The sequence below is a fragment of the Cucurbita maxima genome, unplaced genomic scaffold (assembly GCF_002738345.1).
Source record: "Cucurbita maxima cultivar Rimu unplaced genomic scaffold, Cmax_1.0 Cma_Scf00006, whole genome shotgun sequence".
NCBI classification, from domain to species: Eukaryota; Viridiplantae; Streptophyta; class Magnoliopsida; order Cucurbitales; family Cucurbitaceae; genus Cucurbita; species Cucurbita maxima.
Genome location: NW_019272022.1, coordinates 1,617,423 through 1,629,942, shown reverse-complemented (window position 1 = coordinate 1,629,942; position 12,520 = coordinate 1,617,423). Strand labels below are relative to the sequence as shown.

Below are 12,520 nucleotides of genomic sequence, written 5' to 3'. Positions count from 1 at the left end.
TTTGTTTTTTCTCTATGTTCATGGTCTCTCTCCGTTCAGACATGCAAATATTTTGTTCACCCTGATGAACTGTTTGGTCTTTTTTCATTGCAGATGCTGGATTACAATGTGCCTGGAGGTATGGTGGAAACTCACCCGAAAATCCTTCAAGATTTTGTTGTATTGCGTTTATACGACGAATTGATCGATACAAAATTCTTTTTGCTTTTTGCAGGAAAGTTGAACAGAGGACTCTCCGTTATTGATAGCTATAAGTTACTAAAACAAGGGGAAGAGCTTAGTGATGATGAAGTGTTTCTTGCATCTGCACTTGGTTGGTGCATTGAATGGGTATTACTACTTGGTTCCTTTCATTTGTGGTTCATCATTTCACTGTATACTCACTGTTCTCTATCATCTTCCTCATAGCTTCAAGCATATTTTCTTGTTCTTGACGATATCATGGACAATTCCGTCACACGACGTGGTCAACCTTGCTGGTTCAGGGTTCCAAAGGTGTGAATTTTAGTGACTCCGAATTATTTTCCTTCGACGTTACTTAAATCCCTGTTTATAAATGTGTATCAGCCATAACCCGTCCGGTATTTCCTAATTATAGGTCGGTATGGTTGCTATAAACGATGGCATAATGTTACGAAACCATGTCCTGCGGATCATCAAAAATCATTTCAGAGAAAAGCCTTATTACGTAGATCTTTTGGATTTGTTTAATGAGGTGATTATCTTTGAGAATACCTTAGTGCAAGCCCTTGTATTCTTTGTCTGATCAAGTATCCATGATTTAGGTGGAATTTCAAACAACCTCAGGACAGATGATTGATTTGATTACCACACTCGAAGGAGAGAAAGACCTATCGAAGTACTCGTTACCTCTGTAAGTGAGAACATTGCAGTTTAACGAAATCGTTCGCCTTTTACTCTGAAAATACATTCACTCCAATGCTTTTCGTGCAGTCATCATCGCATTGTTCAGTACAAAACTGGATATTACTCGTTCTACCTTCCGGTACGTACATTATCGCCTTTTATGTAAGTTTTTATCATCGAAAGAAGACGTCGCTTAAGGAACACAACCGTAAACCTTTTTCGGTTTGATTCATGTAACCCAAATCTAGAACTTAATGAATTTCATATCTTCTGTCCTAGGAATTTGTTTCTTTTGTAGAATTCAGAAATCTACCCTGACAGAACTGCTTTGTTGATTCTGCTTTAGGTTGCATGTGCATTACTAATGGCAGGTGAAAATTTGGACAATCATAATGATGTCAAGAACATTCTTATTGATATGGGAATCTATTTCCAAGTGCAGGTAGTTTGTTATCTCTTTGAACGTTCCAATGTGGCTTAGGAAGTTGCACTGAAAGATTACATTTTTGCTTCAATTTGAGCTCCAAAACCATTTAATATTCCAACTTTTCTGCAGGATGATTATCTGGATTGTTTTGGTCATCCTGATGTGATAGGGAAGGTACGTTGTGTATCGTCCTTAATTTTCTTGTCCTGAATTAGTGACGTTATAAATAGTATCAGAGACAGTCACCGAACGGTGTACCAACCAGGACATTGGGCCTCCAAGGGGGCTGGATTGTGAGATCCCACATCAGTTAAAAAGGTGAATGAAGCATTCCTTTTAAGAGTGTAGAAACCTCTCCCTAGTAGACGCGTTTTAAAATCATAAGATTGACGGCGATACGTAGCATGCCAAAATGGATAATATCTATTAGGGGTGGGCTTGGGTTGGGCTGTTACAAATGGTATCTGAGCCAAACACTGGGCGGTGTGCCAGCGAAGACGCTAACCCCAAAGGGGTGGATTGTGAGATCTCACATCGGTTGGAGAGGGGAACAAAGCCATTCTTTATAAGGGTATGGAAACCTCTCTCTAGTAGACACATTTTAAATCCTTGAGGGGAAGGCCAGAAGGGAAAGCCTAAAGAGGACAATATCCGCTAGTGGTAGGCATGGTGTGAGAACCCACATCGGATGGAGAGGAGAACAAAACATTTCTTATAAGGATGTGGAAACCTCTCCCTAGCAGGTGCGTTTTAAAAATCGTGAGGGGAAACCCAAAAAGGAAAGCCCAACAAGGACAATATCTGCTAGCGGTGGGCTTGGACTGTTACAAATAGTATTAGAGCCAAGCACCGGACGATATGCTAGTGAGAACGCCGGCCCCAAGGAGGGTGGATTGTGAGATCCCACATCGGTTGGAGAGGGGAACGAAGTATTCCTTATAAGGGTGTGGAAACCTCTCCCTAGTTGACGCTTTTTAAAACCGTGAGGCCGACGGCGATATGTAACGTGCCAAAGCGGACAATATCTGCTAGGGGTGAGCTTGGGTTGTTACAAATGATATCAAAGCCAGACACCGGTCGGTGTGCCAGTGAGGACGTTGAGCCCCTGGATTGTGAGAACCCACACTGGTTGGAGAGGGGAACGAAACATTCCTTGTAAGGATGTGGAAATCTCCCCTAGCAGACACGTTTTAAAATCTTGAGGTGAAACCCAGAAGGGAAAACCCATAGAGGACAATATTTGTTAGTGGTGGGTTTGGGCTATTACACGTTGCGTGTACCGTTACTTTAACGACGTGCTATGCTTCAGTATTTGTAGAAACGGAGACTTGATTGACTTTTAAATTGGTATTTCAGATTGGAACAGATATTGAAGATTTCAAGTGTTCTTGGTTGGTTGTGAAAGCACTAGAACTTAGTGATGAGGAACAGAAGATTTTGCTGCATGTAAGTGGGGAACTTCAAGTTCCCTCAATCAAATTTGGTTTTATGAAGATGAACAATAATAATTTTTTCTCTTTTACAGGAAAACTATGGGAAAGCAGATGAGGATTGTGTAGCCAAAGTGAAAGAGTTATATAAAGCCCTCAATCTAGAGGTTCTACTTTCAAAAGTTTAGGGACCAAAATACCGAACAATTCCCATAAGTTTATTATAGGATATACTTACAGCAAGTCGATTATAATTCCTTGTCATCTGGTGTTAGAACTTAAGATTTTAAGGTGTGTCGAGATAAATCTAGTCATTTTTCGGCGTTCTTGCAGGGTGTATTTGCCGAATATGAGAGCAAAAGCTACGAGAAGCTTATAAAAGCCATTGAAGTTCATCCAAGTGATGCAGTACAAGCAGTGTTGAAATCTTTCCTTGCAAAGATATACAAGAGGCAGAAATAGAGAACGAGAAGATCGACGTCGGCCGAAAACTGTCGACCCCGTTTACGATACTTGGTGTTTTCTTGCTATATAATTTGGTAGATGTATGCTGATTATGATGATTATGTTATTTAGCATATGAAAAATGAAAAAGGTCTTCGTTGGATAACTAATTTTATACACTTTCATGAGCATATGAACTTACCCGATTTTGTATAACAACTCTATCAATTAAACTATTAGATGGTTGTAAATGAATCAATTTAGGTCTTCAATTTGAAATTTGTTCGGCTTTGAAATGCTCTTGCAATCCGCTCCTCAGCTACGTTCTAAAAGAACATCAAGTACCAAAAGTGAGCGTAAGAATACACTCAGTAAGTAACCTACCAACAAGCTCGAAGTGCTCATGTTCTTCCTCTGGATTCAAATACTTCTAGACCTCACCTCCCTTCGACCCGTCGACAAAGTTGCAGGCTAAAAATAAACAAAAGGTTGTGAATTGGGCAAACGCCAAGATTTGAGGCCTACACAACCAATGGCAAAATTTGCTTACATTTCTCCACGAAAAAGAAGAACACAAAGCTATTGTTCATCAAACCACAAAACAAAAACGAAGAATCTCATTTTTAATCCTCCAAGTTCCTGTTTGTCGTCTTAATTTTTGTGGTGAATTGATTGAGAGAAGGAATCCATGGATCACAAACTAGATCACAAGGCCCCAAGGCCCACTCACAGACACAGCCTCGATCAACGCAACAGAATCGCATTCACAGAGTTCGATTTAGAGGATCTGAAGCGGAGTCCTCGCGTACTTGTGTCTCCGTCGTCGCATTCTCCGCCGCAGAAGGTCTCCCCTGCGGCCAAGGGGAATTGTCTCTGCTCTCCGACGACGCATATTGGCTCCTTCCGGTGTCGGCACCACCGGCGTTGTGCTGGTATCCTCCGCGGCGGATCTGTCGGTTCCAATCTCTCCGATTTGGATCGTAAATCGAGTGAATTTATGGGATCCTCCTAGTTGCCTTCAAATCGTTTCTTCCTTCGTTTGTGTTCGTCCTTGTCTTCCTCTTCTTCTGAGTGTTGTTATTTGATGAATTTTTTAATTGGAAATTTGTGGGAATGAAGAGGATTTCATGATTTCCATTGCCCATTTTTGCTTTTCTTTGTGCATTCATTTTGTTTGTCTCCTTGTATAACAGTGGTGGCTGTGTTTAAAAATCTTTTTAATCCATATGAATTTTTTTAATGGATTGAATTGATGATTCGAACCATTTGAACAAAGTTTATAATTCAACTCATAATTGAGTCGGTCGTCGGATATGAACACAACTCTTTACAGTGGTATAATAGTCCATTTTGAACCTAAGTTCTAAGGCTTTTGAAAGCCCAAAACAAAGTATGAGAGCTTATACTCAATCATACCATTGTGAAAAGTTGTATTAATCCAACACTTTTGAACATTCATACATTCATTTTACCAACTTTAAATATTTTTAATATTCTTAATAATTTTAAGAATAGGTAGAATTGAATTGGATTTTAACCCTATTTTCGGGTAAAAAAATAAGTTATCCTAATTAGATTCTTTCATTTTTTCAAAAAATAAACCCAACCAAATTGAAAATATATATATATATATATATTATTTCAATTTTCTAAACTAGATAATAAATAAATAAAAAGTATTTATAAACTTAATTTTAAAATTTGGTATAAAAACTTATTCTAATTCTTGACATTTTTGTTTTGGCTAATTATTTAACACAAATTCAAAATGTTTCTTTCCATTTTAATCCATATATTTTTAAAAATATTTATTTTGGAACTAAAAATAATCATTTTTTGCCCTTTTATTTTCATCATTTTTCTTTCTATCATAATTTTACATTCCCCACTTACTAAACCTAACGAGACTCGAAATAACACGAGAATTAGCATCATTCCTATGAGTGTTTTTGTCTCGAAGAACCAATAAAGGAGTTTCTCTCTCAATCAAGCTCGGTTTCAATTTAATTTATAATGAATACATGCATTTATTAACTATTGATATGAAAGTCGCGTTTAACATTATAAAATACATTAAATTTCAATGCGACAAAAGTGATCTTAAACATTTTAAAATCTCTCGAACATACACTTCAACTCACCTTTAGTAGCAACTAGTCTTAACCTTAATAGCAATTATAAATGTACGTTTTGAAGTAAATTTAACCCGATTCCATTTCGATCAAACTTAGCACCTACTCGATTCCATCGCCATCACTAAATGAGAGCGAGGTAGCCGAATAGCAGATAATCATTATGTTCATAGCTAAATTACAATTACGGTCACTTTTTTTCAAAAAAATGGCTTGTACAAGTGAAGAATGTAAGTGAAGCCTATTACAGCACAAACCATCCCAGAGAAGGGTAAATGACAATTTGATTGAACTATCAATCACCAAAATTGTAGGCTTTGCCATGTTCCTCTTCTCAGTTGTGACTCACAAGAACAAGAACAAGTTAGCAGACTGATAAAAACTATACAATGCCATCAGCAGCTAGCTACTTCCCATTATATTTTATCCTAAGCCTCCCCCTACTAAACTAATATAAACGTCACTTCACTTGCTCGGCTTTGTCCACGACGTTTCCGAGGTCTTAACATTACCATAATACATCTGCTTTGAAGACTCGTCCCAATATGCCTAGAGAACGAACAAAATTAGCATCTGGTTCTACCAAAGAAGTTCAAGACCAGATAAAACAAAGTCGATGAACTGAATACGGACGTGTTCAGTTAGAACTCATCGCAAGAAACTCGATAGCCACCTTCGATTCTAACTCGTAATTTCAGTTTATCATCTTTGGTCTAATGGAATTTACCTGCCACCCTGAGGGGAGATCTTTTGAGATTTGTGCCAGGTCAGGCTGCTGGTTTCCATCCGCGGATGCTTCAGCTGGAGATTGAGTAACTTTGCTCGACGATTGAGCTCTCCTTCGCTTTACCCGCTCACGCCTAAAAATGTAGCAAACGGAACTTAAAACCAAAGTCCAAGGAAATCATTGAATCCTAAGCGGTTAAGACCTTGTTCGATAACCATTTGATTTTTAAAACAAATTTCAGCTTCATACCAATCACCCCCAAGAGGCTGAAAGTTAGCGTTTTCTTTTGCATCCCCACTGGAAACCTGCTGTGCATGCCATTCCTGCATCAAAAGCATCAGAGTAAGAACCCAGCTCACAGGCAGTGGACTCTCTTTATTTCAAAATTTTACCTTTATTTCCCGGTCTCGTTTCCTCTCTAAAATCTCGTACGCATTTTCGGGTTCTTCCTCATCTTCAAGTTCTTCCTTAGCGGCTTTCCACTGATCGATCAAAGAAAAATATAATTTTATGGCATCTCATCAGAAACACCAAAAGAGCATTTATGTACTATATCTATGAAGCTGAAATACACACACACCTTGTCCAACAAACTGGAAACCTTCTTATTAGATCTCAAGGAAGGGGCAACCGTTACTGTCTGCTTTTTACTGCGCGGAGCTGCATACGGAAAAAAACAAAAGAGCATTGGAGCAGATCTGCAATGCCGTATATTCAGAGGCCACGTTTTAAGTAAATAGCTAAGAACATAGCATGAACATCTCACTAGAGGAGTTAAAACTAGGTTCGAGCTTACAGCATATCCCGGTTGACCGAAACAAACTCTACACAATAAGTACTGCCAACTACTAGCCCATAGTACACACGATATGTTTACGTCCCCTAATCTGTACCTCTTTTTGGGAAGCTAGATAAACATTTCACTTCTACTTTTTTCCTTGCAAAAATATCATGACTAAAAAGATCGATTCACTGCTAACATATCATACCTTTTGGTTGAACCTTGGAAACTGTAGATGCATTAGCAACAGCCGAAGAATCAGTAACAGCTTTAGATGTAGGCAGAACATCATTAGTTGGTGAGCCCGAAGTAGATCGGAAGGAGACTGATGCAGTCTCTTTTCGTCCCTTGTCAATTTCATCCGTGGAAGAAGCAGTATTCATATTTTCTATATCAGAAGATCTATATTGAATAGAGGAAGAAGGCTCAAATCTCACAGATGAGGCATCAACATGCAACTGAGAAGGCTCTGCGGTGCTAAAGACGGGAAGAGAGGTTGTTGTGTCTTGAAGAATACCGTAACTTTCAGGCACAACACCATTTACAACTACAGGAGAAGAATCAGTATGTGAATTGGGAACTGCCTCATAGTAAAATGGTGCTTGAGCCAAAACAACGTTACATGCTTCTGGATGTCCATAAAAGTTTGCACTAAGAATGGCTTCAGGTACAGGATGTGTATAATACTTAATACTAGAATCAGGATAAGACACTTGATATGGTTCGGTGTAACAAGGAGGCTGGCCAAGTTGGGTATAAGATGGAGGCATAGGATAAAATGGTTCAGCTGGCTCATCAGGTGGAGGTGGAGGAATATCTTCATTATCAGGTGGTGGAGGGGGGATCCATTCCTCATCTGGTGGTGGTGGCACCATAGAGCTATCCTCTGGCACTATGGATTCATATCCACAAGAAAGATTTGGCTGGGCTTGTGGATCTGGCAGAAGCGGTTGCTCAGAGGAAGTAAACGACTTAGCAACGGACATATCTGACGTACCAGTCACCATCAAGTTACCTGCAGAACTCGCATCTTCAACTTCCATATCTACCTCCATGTCAACATCTTCCACAGAATGTACACCGCTCTTGGAAGCCATTTCGTCAATTACAACTTCACTTACCTGCTCAATCACAGCAGTAGTGTTTCCAAAGTGTTCGATTGCATTAGACGATGAAATATTCTCTCCATTTGCAATGACAGTTAATTGGCTTTGATCCCCTTGGATTGTCAAAGCGGAATCAGTACGCAAATGAGAATGCTCCGAAGCAGAACCACCACAAGCCACTCTCTCGACTTCAGACCCAACGTTCGATCTTACAATGTTTGGACTATCAGTAGCCTTGGCTTCACCCAATTGCGACGATACAGCAGCAGTCTGATAAATTTCTTTGTTAATGTCATCTTCAATCTGTTTAAGCTTCCCTGCTGAGTGTTCCCAGAATGGAAGCAAAGATGTCTTATAGGGCATCAGCGACTTCAAATCTTCGAGTCTTATCTGAGTTTCCTGTATGTACTCTGATGTCCATTCATGACCCCCAGACCTGTAGTTAATATTTCCGCCATTAGTACAAAAACGTAACATAAACCCAAAAGTCCATTTCTCTATGCTAACATAAAAAGGGCATATTCTAAATTTTACCCTTGAAATGCCAGTAATGTTTATATTACACCTCCAACTCAGTCAATATTCAATTGAGGTGAACAGGTCAAGTCTTACTTTTGTAATGATTTCAATCTCTCTAACAGGCTAGCACTCCAGTTCAGAAGATGCGAAGGAAGATCCAACCCTGACTTCGATTCTTCATGAGTCATCGTGTAATCAACATAGATCTCGGAACCAGCTTTTGCTATATTCACATCATTTGAACAAGTGCTGAAGAGAGCATAGCTTTGGTCAACCTCAGAACCCTGACTTGCACATACTGGAGCACCATTCTTGTAACCTTCAATTTAATCATTCACTTTAGGCCTATATTTAAACAATTTTCAAACACTGAAATTAACAAAACAGTCACCTGTGCTTTCTGCTGAAAACAAATCTAACTTCCCACCATTAGCTAAGCAAGATTCTTGTTTAAAGACTGTAACGTTCTCTGGAAATTGTGTAGGAGAAGTTTTAATATCAGTGGTCGATTGAGTAGGCTGAGCCTGAGCCAAAACAACATCAGGTACTTCCCATGAAGTTTCCCCAGTTTCAACATTCCAATAATAATAATTATGGCTCTCCTCGTGCATAACAATCCTCCATCCTGAAATAACATCCCCTCCGACTTGTACATCAGAGGAAGCCGATACAGATGTTTGAACCAAATCAGTTTCCTTGCTTAAATATCCCAAGTTATTAGTATCAGTTTTTCCTTCATCTTTGCTCTCTAGGTTCTCAGAAAATTCAACAGAATCCCGCTCTGATTCCTCTTGGACCGCCTTTTGAGTGATGAGATTTTCACTGACCTTTGCATCCATTTTCTCACATCCCTCAGCAGAAACCTGAAATCAAGGATATCAATGAAGCAGAATATTGTTAAGAATAGAAGTGAACTTTGTTAACACGCACAAAAATCATTACATCAAGGAAAAAGAGCAAGTCAAATGTACAAAAAGGAAGATAGTGAAGCTCATCTGGGAGAACATATGACCTTACGTGTGTTTAAAAGTTATCTTCAAATTGGGATCAAACCCATATTCAAGATGTAGCCATCGAAAATATTTTCAACTTACCTTGTGTTTACATAATTTCTAAATTTCTTTTCAATTACCATATCAAATAGCACTTTCACCATATAAGCAATTAATATGTAATAACAGCCCAAGCCCACTGCTAGCAGATATTGTCCTCTTTGGGCTTTCACTTTTGGGTTTCCCCTCAAGATTTTTGAAACGCTTCTGCTAGGAAGAAGTTTTCTATTTCATTCTCCTCTCCAACCAATGTGGGATCTCACAATCCAATAAGGGCTCAGCATCCTCGCTGGCACACCGCCCGGTATCTGGTTCTAATACCATTTGTAACAGCTCAAGTCCACTGCTAGCAGATATTTGTCCTCCTTGGCTTTCAATTTCGGGTTTCCCCTCAAGATTTTTAAAATGTGTCTGCTAGGAAGAAGTTTCCACACAGAACTAATAAATTCTCATGGGAGGGGGATTGAGCCGCAAATAAATATACTCATACAAGAGCAATGCCTAAAATTAATGAATGTAGAAAATTAAATCAAGTTTATTAAGTGCTAAGCCTGATATGCAATTCACGCAATAAAAGAAAGAAAAATACCTCATCAGTTCGGTCAGGTAACAAAGCATCTTGCCCATCATGATCTGAATTTGTATCCAAGTCCTCATCTACTTCATCGTCACTATATTGCTCAAGTAACAGCAAGGGATTTTGTGCTTGGTGGCCTGAAAATGAAAACACTTTCACATCAAATACTATCCAAAACCACGTGTCTTAGTAGCACGTCAAAGAATTCCCTGGAAAATTCATGAATATCAATGTGTTAGAAACATTAAAATTTCAATTCAACAAGAAATTGAAGATGTTTTCATCACATCCACCTGTTACACATCCAAGGACAAACGTCAGTGTTGCATAAAAACAAAAATTAAAGACAGAGACATACGAACCAATGAAAAATTTTCCCTGTCGAAATCTCCAAATGCTTTGATGATACCAAATATGGCATAATGATCGAGTCATTCACATGTTCATTGTGGCAAGGGCCCCGACCTGATCTGATAATTGGTGTCCCAAAGACCACAGTTACCCTAAAGACTGAAAACAAGTTCTTGGGGAATAGAATACAAAGTCTTGTACATAAAGTTTGAAATATCCACCACTATAATGTGAAGCACTCATATCCCCTTTACATAGTCCTTTTGAAGAACACTGATAGAACCCACCTGAAGAGGATGCTGATTTCGGTAACTTGGTCGTCTCTCTTGAATCTATATCCCCTCCAACTTCTTCTTGTACATCAGAGCCATCTAAATCTCCTACACAATGAATAACACATCCACCATTAAAATCAAGTCATCTAATAGTAATGATCTCCAGAATCATAACTCTAAAATCACTAGCAGCTGCTATGAGTGTGTCAATACTACCCAAGTTCATGTATCAAGGAAACGACCAAAAAATACTTTTCATTTTACCCTTTTCAGATTGAATCAATGAAACGCCAAAAACAACTAAATTAAACTTCTTCGATGCATTCATATATATATACTCTTTCCATTTTAGCAATCATCTAGACTACTTTTTTTGGTCTCAAATGCTAACCAAACAAAGTACTATTGAGATGCATGACATTTATGTTTATTGAAGACCAGATATAGTCAAAAGTAAACATTTAAAGAAGAAGAAACCTGCATAACAGATATCCAAATATAAGTTGATATGGAATCAACCCAAGGGAAAGGATGGAACACATTACCTTAATGATCAAGATCAAGAGTAAAGAAAACTCGTTTCTAAACTCGTGACTCCACAAGAGATTTGATCAAGACCACTTGAATGACTCTAGCATGCAAGTTCTAAACACAAGAATTTGCAAAGAAAATCTTAGCTCTCAAGAAAGCTAAAAAAATAGAAATTCTTTTCTTTGATTAGAGACATCACATTTTCCATATCATTTGGTATCAGAGCCTTGCCCTAAACTTAGTCATGTCAATAAAAACTTTAAATATCGAACAAAGAATTGTGAGCCTCGAAGGTGTAGTCAAAAGTGACTAAAGTGTTGAACAAAGAGTGTACGTACTTTGTTCGAGGACTCCAGAGAAAGGAGTCGAGCCTCGATTAAGGGGAGGCTATTCGAGAGCTCCATAAGCCTCAGGGGAGGCTTATTAATGTACTTTGTTCGAGGGGAGGATTGTTGAGGATTGAGTCCCACATTGGTTAATTTAGTGGAAGATGATGGGTTTATAAGCGAGGAATACTATCTCCAATGGATGAGGTCCTTTGGAGAAGCGCAAAGCAAAGCCATGAGAGCTTATGCTCAAAGTGGACAAAATCATACCATTGTGGAGATCCGTGATTCCTAACATAAGTTTTCTTCACTTGACAATCAAACAAGCCCCAAGCCCTAAGCAACCGAAGAAGCATCAACTCCAAACAGAAAGAAGACCAAATCGATGAGATATAAAAAACAGCCACCAAAAGCTCAACATTATCTTCTTCGATTACAAATAACCAGATGAACAAATAAACACATATCGACATCCGCACAAGCACAAACCAGTTGCATAAATGCATATAAAATAAAGGGGAGAATCCAAGAAAGAAAAACTACCGGAGGGCTCGGCGAAAAGATCGAGTTTGACACGGCGGCCGGCGTTACTGAGAGCTGCCAGGCGCCGCTCTCTTCTCCTTCCCATAGCTACAAGAATAAAGAGAAGGTGAACGGCTTCAGTGGATTGTGATGATGAATTAAGCGAGCCGAGATTGGAAAGTTGGGGGATCAGGTGGATTGAATCTCTGAAATTCTTTCCCTTGGCCAAAGTCGGCAATTCGGCGACCGAAGATCGGAATGAAGGAGAAGAGGACGCCGTTGATTTAAGGTTTTAGCCAAATTTTGTCCTTTTTTTCTTCCCCGTAAATCGAGTATTTACACTTTTAATGAAATTTAATATTTCTATTTATCTAAAATAATTAAATAATATTAATAATTTAATTTTCAAATACATGTAAAAGACCAAAATAAAATTTTGGAAGTTAAGAACTA

The 12,520-nt window shown here is 38.7% G+C and overlaps 2 protein-coding genes across 6 annotated transcripts in view; one reads left to right on the top strand and one right to left on the bottom strand.

Annotated features, from left to right (window-relative positions):
• LOC111480625 (farnesyl pyrophosphate synthase 1-like) overlaps positions 1-3,338 on the top strand; it is a 4,836-nt gene extending 1,498 nt beyond the window's left edge. Inside the window, exons 2-12 of one of the 2 annotated variants that reach the window (XM_023125767.1) lie at positions 94-118; positions 215-330; positions 409-495; positions 599-715; positions 786-874; positions 955-1,006; positions 1,214-1,309; positions 1,424-1,468; positions 2,651-2,740; positions 2,820-2,891; positions 3,058-3,338. In XM_023125767.1, coding sequence (XP_022981535.1) covers positions 94-118; positions 215-330; positions 409-495; positions 599-715; positions 786-874; positions 955-1,006; positions 1,214-1,309; positions 1,424-1,468; positions 2,651-2,740; positions 2,820-2,891; positions 3,058-3,186 — 918 coding nt within the window. In that variant the 3' untranslated portion in view covers positions 3,187-3,338. The remainder of the gene's footprint in view (positions 1-93; positions 119-214; positions 331-408; positions 496-598; positions 716-785; positions 875-954; positions 1,007-1,213; positions 1,310-1,423; positions 1,469-2,650; positions 2,741-2,819; positions 2,892-3,057) is intronic. The other variant, XM_023125769.1, reaches the window with a different exon arrangement.
• A 2,156-nt stretch (positions 3,339-5,494) lies between these two features.
• On the bottom strand, positions 5,495-12,375 carry LOC111480516. Of its 4 annotated transcripts, none has more exons than XM_023125601.1 (12): positions 12,089-12,375; positions 10,701-10,793; positions 10,075-10,199; positions 8,825-9,296; positions 8,527-8,752; positions 8,053-8,350; positions 7,017-8,010; positions 6,608-6,687; positions 6,420-6,509; positions 6,277-6,350; positions 6,028-6,160; positions 5,495-5,849 (listed from the first exon to the last, which is right to left on the bottom strand). In XM_023125601.1, the coding sequence occupies exons 1-12, from the start codon at positions 12,171-12,173 to the stop codon at positions 5,766-5,768; spliced, it is 2,754 nt and encodes a 917-aa protein (XP_022981369.1). In that variant the 5' UTR covers positions 12,174-12,375; the 3' UTR covers positions 5,495-5,765. The 4 variants fall into 4 exon arrangements, with proteins under 4 accessions (XP_022981369.1, XP_022981370.1, XP_022981372.1 ...); XM_023125602.1 differs by having other exon boundaries at positions 8,527-8,731; XM_023125604.1 differs by lacking the exon at positions 12,089-12,375 and adding an exon at positions 10,425-10,532 and having other exon boundaries at positions 10,701-10,791.
• Positions 12,376-12,520: the final 145 nt, after the last annotated feature.